The sequence below is a fragment of the Arachis hypogaea genome, chromosome 3, assembly GCF_003086295.3.
Source record: "Arachis hypogaea cultivar Tifrunner chromosome 3, arahy.Tifrunner.gnm2.J5K5, whole genome shotgun sequence".
Lineage (NCBI taxonomy): Eukaryota > Viridiplantae > Streptophyta > Magnoliopsida > Fabales > Fabaceae > Arachis > Arachis hypogaea.
The window spans coordinates 32,571,987-32,580,249 of NC_092038.1; the positions used below are offsets into that span (position 1 = coordinate 32,571,987).

General features: G+C 38.6%; 1 protein-coding gene across 1 annotated transcript; it reads right to left on the bottom strand.

The window, feature by feature from the left end:
- Window positions 1–4,193: 4,193 nt before the first annotated feature.
- LOC112790164 (uncharacterized) lies at window positions 4,194–7,706 on the bottom strand. The gene is made up of 2 exons (XM_025832433.3): window positions 7,031–7,706; window positions 4,194–5,225 (listed from the first exon to the last, which is right to left on the bottom strand). Exons 1-2 carry the CDS (start codon window positions 7,627–7,629, stop codon window positions 4,559–4,561), a joined length of 1,266 nt encoding a protein of 421 aa, XP_025688218.1. The 5' UTR covers window positions 7,630–7,706; the 3' UTR covers window positions 4,194–4,558.
- Between the last annotated feature and the right edge of the window lie 557 nt (window positions 7,707–8,263).

Genomic DNA, 8,263 nt, shown 5'->3' on the forward strand with positions numbered 1-8,263 from the left:
CGTGCAGTAATCTAGGTCCTTAGCTTATGTCTTATAATATTATATATTTGGTTCTTGTTTTGCTTAATTTAAGCTTTATTTTTTTGTTTGTAATTTTTTTTTTGAACAAGTGAGCTCAACACAATAAAGTGGAGCGATAAAGTCACAAACAAAGTCTCAAACATAAAAAAACAACTAATCAAAACTTGAAAACAATCCCTAGTGTTATCTCCGACAATGCCATCAACAATCAAAAGGGTCCAAACTACACCATTCTCTGTAGCTGGTCAAAGATCTGAGAAACACCTCTTCCACTCCGTTTTCTTGTTATTAAAGATCTGCCCGTTCCTCTCTAGCCATACATTCCAAATAACTCTCGGTCCACCTTTTAATCGAATTTTCGGAAATTCCTCAAGCCATTCTACACTCAATAGAACTCTATCAATTCGATTGCAGGAGCGGCCTTTGAACCAAGTAAATTTTCGATCATTCAATGGTAGGTCCACTAACTGCATATCTTAAACCCAATCCTTGAACTCTTCTGCCGATGCTGTAACATCTCCTGACCTTTCCTCTCTTCAATCTGTATAATCTCATTAAAGTCTCCCATATAACATATCATACCTCAACCTAATCCAGCTACAAAACTCAGTTCCTTCCACACAACCAGTTTTTCCAATTTAGTATGAGCACCATATACTAAATAGAACGTACAATTGAACTCATTTTTTAACAGTACTCCTTTAACACATAACCATCTTTCCCCCTTTGTAACAATCATTTATTTTAAATTGCACGTCATCCCACATTAATAATAAATCTCTGAATGTGCCTGCCGACTCTACAAACTCCCTCTACAAACTCCCACCCTATAGCATCGCTCCCCCAAATACGCACTACATCAAACTTAATCACAACTTGCATCTTAGTTTCAACCAACCCTAACATATTCACTTTTTGCTTTTTTTTTTAGTTCTTTCACCATACTCAATTTTTCAACACCCCGTAACCCTTTAACAATTCAAGAACTAAAATCATTTTAAAACTGTTTTACACACCTTTTTGAGATTTTTTGGTCTGCATCTTTGTGCCTTTTCTTTCTGCTTTGCTAATCTCCTCTTCTGAGCTAATGCCTCATTTTGTTCTTGAAGAATTGCCATGATATCATCTTCATCGTTGTACTGCACTGCTCCTGATTCAACAGCCAGCTCCCACGTCTTCCTATTTTCTAGCATCTGCTCTTCTCGTTCCAAATCCTTACCATCACTGTTTTTCGGATTTCCAACGCTAATGTCCCCGACACTCTCAGCCCCGATAGTGCCTTCATTAACCCTCACACTGTTCAAAGTTAAACCATCTACAGGTGCGTCATCTCTACCTATAATAGGACTAACTTTCAGACCAACAGCATTTTTCCGAGGCACTAGACAATACATCGCCACTTCCATGTTAACATCGCCGTCCATGGAAGAACGTAACCCCGCCATCGCCGGCGTTGAGCGATACCCTGACGAAGACATAATCTCCAATGAGGGACGTATCTCCAGTTGAAGATCGCAGGCAGAATACACCGCTACAGGCCCGACGGCACTGTCTCCTCCATTAGCCCGTCGCTCCTCGCTGGCTACGAGCTTTCCCAAGCTTCGTTGATCTGTTGCTATGTAACACCCTAAGATCTCCCCTTCAACTTGATAATGAACAGCGATGCATAACCCAGGACTCGGAGCGGCTTTGACCCAGTCAACCCTCACCCAACCCGGATTCACCAGCCACCTCCTATAGTCGCATCAGCATGAATGTTAGCATGATCTACGCTTTCAACTAAGGAAAAAAAAGTCTAAACTCTCTCCTTTGGCACACCTGTTATAATAGACGTTTTTGGGCCTACTAAGAAGCCTACTTTGGGTTTCTTTTCTCTCCAACAATCCTTATTCTTCAGTCCATCATTATTATAATCACAGCTAATTGTTTTTTCTGATCAGCATCATTAATCATCAAATCATTATATCCCATAAAATTTTCACTGCCCTCTAAAACAGGATCATCCGTTTCCTTTGCTGTACGAATTTGAATTAAATTGCAATTACTCCATTCATTCAAAATATCCTCTGAAATTACTGCTCTACCCTTATCCATTTCTTCCTCCCTTGGCACCGCCATCACCAACTCAGCCACCGGATCTCTACTTTCCACTTGTACCATGGCGCTCGAACTGCTAGCAACCATCTCACATGCTTTTGGGAGATAAGGATTACCTACCTCTTCAATCTTGCACTCCACTCCATAATTCTCATGACCAACCTCTTTAACCAGGATATCAAAATCCGCTAGTACCAATTGTGACGTGAATCCACTCGTTGATGATGTCCATGATACAAGTATCTATTTGCACCCGTCCTACACTGAATGAGAGGCATGATTTCGTGGCTTTGTCACATCCAATTACTTCTCCTCATTAGCTTCCCATTTTTCTAAATGTTTTTGCTGACCATGTATGCAGAGGAACACCAAAGCACTCTAACCATACCCTTCGAGTTTCACTGTGCTCCTCCTCATCCCATCTCCATATGCTGTGAAAAATTTATAGTAGGTTGTTCATTTTGAACGTGTAAGCTTCTTATGCACTCAAGACACTATCAAAAGTCATGAGTGCCTTGTACACTCCTAGTTTTCGTACTTGCACAACTTGAGACAAATTCTTTCCAACCATAGATTTCAAAGAAAAGTCAATAGCCTTTGTCATCCCGCCTATTAGACTATCCAGATTCTCTTTTTGCCACCGGTATTTCCATCTTCTTCGTCTGCCCACTGCCATGTGGATCCTCTTTTTTTCCTTCCTTCCTCGTCTCTTCCACATTCTTCCTCGGGACTCTTGTACTTTCCTCATGTTGAGTTTGAATCTTGACAATATTTTGGACGTCACCCGTCTCATGAATTCTCTTCCTATTCTCCCCTTCATTCGTGCGTTGATACCTAACTTCTCCGACTGAAATAACCTTCCCTCATAACCTTGTTCTATTCATCTCTGCAATAGCCTTCAACGCTCCACCCTTTGTTGTATACCGGATGAATGCAAACACGTAAGTATTACCATTTTTTTGTTTTCGTGAGAGATGGATATCATTTATACGTCCAGTCCAGTTGAACAAGTGGTACAATTCCCTTTTTGATATATCTACAGAAAGATGATCTACAAAAATAGAGAATGATTCGTTTTCCAAACGATGGTACTCTTCTCGATTCCAAACCCTCAGATCTCTACTAAATTGCCTAATTCTACGTTTCCCAGTGTTTCCCACCCATTCTGGCCCTCTTCCCTCTCGCTCTCTCATTCTCTAATCAGACACCAAATAACATCGTAAAAGACTAAAATTTTATGTCTTTTTTTTTGTCTGTAGTTTATTCTCACTTTCTTTTCTAGGATCTAATTGAGTTCTAAAACTACCAAAAAAAAAGTCTATTTAGATTTAAAAAAAATCAAATATGCTTAAATAAAAAAATAATTAGTGTCAGAAAATAATTGGTTTATAAAAAATCTTATCATAAATTTTATATATTGTCAATTTTGTAATTAAATGACAAACAATATTTAAACAATTGCTTAATAAAAAAAATATTACACACACACACACATATATATATATATATATATATATATAAAAAGAGAATTGTGGTTATTTGATTTTAATTTTTGTTTTGTAATTTTTTTTTGTTTCCTACAATTTTAATGGAAACTCAAAGTTAATTCTTTCCAAGTTATATTTTTTATAAATTTTTTAACTATTAAACTATAATCATCAATAAAATATAAGTTGACAACATACATATCTATCGCTAATATTAATAATAAACATATCATATAATATTACAAATATATATATATATATATTTTAAAATTAATATATTTTAAAGTTTAAATATTTTAATTTATTAATATTAATTTTTTATTATTTTGGTATACTATTTTTGTCCAACTACTAAAATTTTGGGAGTCAATTACTGCTAATAGCAGTTTCTTTGATAACGACCCGTGATTTTTAAATAAAGTTTTAGTTATTTTCCGACGTGCTGTTGAAAAAGACAACTGTATATTGTCTTGTTTTTTCTGTAAACTTAATACCTCCGTTGGTGGAATGAAGAGACAATAGGGAGTAGTTTCACTGCTTACAAATATCTTCTAACAGAGATAGGCATGATATACTGTAAGCAGAAAATAAGTATAAAGTATAAACAGACATTTGAATCTGATATATTCTGTACAGTTTTATACATGCAATGCAGTTTCAGCTGTCGAAAACAATAACTACCCTAATGTAAGCTGTTAACAATACCCAACCCAACAACTTTGTGTGACATCTCTTTAGTCTTTACTACTACAACACTCATACTAGAACTAGAAGAAATCAATCAAAGTTCAAAATGCAGAAGTAGTGCCGTAGGCGAATAAGAACCTAAACAAACCAAATCAGCTGAAGCTTCAAGAACTCCAACATGAAGGCAAAAAGAATGTCGCAAAACAATTGGCTGAAAGAATGACTAGCTAAAAAGAAAAATGGAGCAGCAAGAACACCGATGAAAGCTATGAGAAGAAGGAATCTTGGGCATGATGAGAGAGCTCTTTTCTGAGTTTATGTGAGAAGAGGGTGCAGGCATCCATGCTAAGATCAATGGCAGCAGAGAGAGCAATGAACAAAGCGGCATCAGGCATGCATTTCACATGGTGTGCCCCAACTTGCACAACAGGCTTGCTAACTTTGCCTTCGCCGTCCACGCTTGAACTCATCACGAAGCCGTCCCCTGGTAACCTCGAACCCAAGCCAGAATCCTTCATCACTTTGTAATCAATGCAGAATTGGCCACCCTTTTTGACACTCATTGTGCCCTCCGCAATGGGGATTCCATTGGCAGGTCCACTCTCTGAGAACAGCTCAACCTTGTAGCCCAAGCCATCCACAGGGCCTCTTTCTCGCCATGCCTCTAGACGGCCCCATGGCTTCCAGCCACTCACTGATGCCCCATTAGGCCGGAGGATGAGCCAGGCGCCAGGGTTCGATCGCGATACGCGGTCTGAGCCAGGGGAAGGGACAAATGGAGTGATCATAGAAGCTGCAGCCACTGGTGAGCCAGAGAGATCGTGAATAGTGACCATCCAACCTTTTCTGTCCCTATTTTGACGTTCTCTATCACCGGTTAAGGATCTTCTCCATCTACGGGGATTATTGCTGTTAAAATCCGAGGGAAGAGACCTGAATTGTCCAATAAGAAAAAGAAAATATCATAAATAAGAGACATGGTTAAAGTAATAGCCAAGTAAGCAAAGTGATTAATTAAATACTTGCAGCAACATTATGAATGAAATTGTTGAAGTTTGTTGGGGAAAATCAAATTATAAGAGTAATAAGACTTGACGGATATGCTGTCAGTCACATGGGGGAATCCTAGGTGGTTTTATTTAATAATTTGAAAATGTCAACTTGCCTGTTGAATTTGACCAAACATGGGCATACACCTAACAAAGGCCTATTTATTAATTGATTGACGTTCGACATAATTAATTATGTAGTTTCCAATTCCATAGACACTATATAAAAAGGGATCAATAGTCAAGTTCCTCTCTCAAAAATTAGTTTTTATTTTTGTTCCTAAATAATTTTTTAATCAAATTAGCCTCTCAATAATTTTATTTAAATTTCGTTCGTTTTTCTGTTAGCTTTTTCACATTACTGTTAATGATTTGCCGTTAAAAAAATATGGGTTCTAAATATTGTTATTTTAAAAAAAGGAGACTAACTCTTCATCTCTTCACCAAGAGTACTCATTTATTTTTCTTCACTTTCACTCTCTGTCTCTCTAACCCATAACCACCCGCTAGAGTAGTCGTAGAGCGTTCTTAGTGCGTTGGCGACCACACCACCGCTCCGCGGCCTCAAGACTCTCACTCCTCTGGCCTCAATCGACCTCAATGAGGTCCCTCACGTCGCAGCTTCACTTTCTTCCAACCATGCCAAACCAACCCAACCTGTGATCACTTCTATTGAAGAAACTAATGAAGAGACTAATATTATTTAAATAAAATTATTTAGAGACTAATTTAATTAAAAAAATTATCTAAAAATAAAAATAAAGAATGCGTAATCTTGACGAAGAATTTGATTATTATCCTATATATATAAAGAGTAGACTTTTCAAGGGTTAAAATAATTGTGAACGACGGCATGTTAAATTGGAAACATCAGAGAATCTTATGGGGTTTTTTCTTGAATTGCAAGACCTTTAAAAAGATAATATGGTTTGCGGTTCAATTATGTTAACTAAATATTAAGATTAGCTACTAAAATTAGTTATTAATATAAAATATTTGTTATATTATAAATATATATTAAAAATAAATTAAACAATATATTTATCTATAAATATATAAATAAATATATTATTAATTGATTTTGGTGTCCAAAAAATATTAATTTTGAAGTAAGAAAAGGTGGGCATTAAAATCTTTGATTAAATTAAAAGAAGGGATATTGTTGTCATAGAGAGGGGAGACAGTTAGTCTTAACTAAATCGTCTCCTCTAAGGTTTGCTTTATTTCGTAGTAATCCATAAGTTAACGCTACGTAAAAATAACTAACATGAGTACGTTTTGGAAAAAAAATCCTCATATAAAGAAGGAAAATGAAAACACTTAAAGACAGCATATATAATAGAAGCATTAAAAGAATGGTGGTGGTTTGCATGAGACAGATGGAAATGAAAATATCTGGTTTGATGAGGAATGAAGAAATAGAATGAGGTGGCGGAGAAGATATCCACCAAATGAGATATGAACAATATACATACATGGAAGGGTACCATGTACCATGTGAATATAGATCGATATCGACATGCCAGCCCGCCCACATGTCTAATCCTTACAATGTATGTTGTTTTCACTATTATTGAAGAGAAATTATTTTTGTAAACCAAGTACTTGCATAATGTATTGTTCCTTTCAACACACATGAAAACGTGACCAGAGCCTAATGAAGTAAGAGAATCGGATAGAAGAATAAACCTGGATCGATGGTTGCGATCGGCACTGAACTTGCAACTGAAAACGGGTTGCCTGATGTTCCCCTGAATCTGGAAAACCACCGGGCTGCACTCCGGTTCGCCCCCGAACTGGAACACGAACCGGGGGTCCGGTTCAGAGCGGACAACCACGTGAAGCCGGGCCCATGGCTTGTTCTCCTCTCGATGCCTATTCTTGGCCAGCTTGAGCCAGCCAGTGTGGAAGGTCATGGGGCGAGACAGTGCATTGGCAAGGTCAACGGTGACAACCACGCGGCCGAGGAGCTTGGCGGCGCTGAGCCCGCAGGTGTGGGACATCCGGCCATTGTAGACGGAGATGGTGATTGGGAGGGGCTTGGCAGAGAGGCGGCGGAGAGCGGTGGAGTCGAGTTGGAAGGAGGGGGCAAAGGTGGTGGTTTCGGGGGGAGAGTTGGAAGAGAGAGGGAGGAGGGCGGTTTGAGAAGGGAGGGACTTGGCGTGAATGGTGCAGAAGCAAGGGGTGGTGGAAGGGTGGACGCCGGAGAGGGGAGAGGGTTTGGTGGGAGAAGGAAGCTTGAGAGCGAGTGAATCAATGGTGAGGCGTAAGAATGGGCACGGATCCATTGGATTCTTGCTAGGAGGTACTAGATAGTGTATTTATGTGTTGTTGGTGGTTGTCAATTCCAAGTCAGAAGCTGAGGGCTTAGATATAGAGTTAGCGAGGTTGATATGCTACTTAGCTGTTTTGATTTACAAAAAAATAATTTAATTAAGCAGTGGCGGTGGGGCCCCCTTACCTCGTAATCCCTATGATGGGAGCATGGGAGGCAAAGGCAAGCATGTCCCTGTTGGAGTCTCCTATCTCATTAATAAGTAATAACCCTACTTCTTAATCTTTGTTGCCTTTCTACGCTACCCTCCCTTGTTTACCCACGCTAAATTCACCATTCATCATTCCCCTTCAAACTTCAAACCAATTACTTAACCTTTGCCAGCTGCTGACGCTTCTTGCTTCTTCGGATTGCCTGTGCCCAATGTCACGTCTATTCATGCATGTCATTATTCATTCTCAATTACAACTACTACTGCTTCCTAAACATATACCACTAACACTGGTTATTATTAACAAACTCATCAAGTCACCTGCTTTAAATGTTTAATTGTACAGACTGAACCCACCATTCAAGGTTCTGGTTCTCGGGTTTTAGATTAGCTGCTTATGTTGTTGCAACCAATATGTCCTATCACTTTGCTTTTC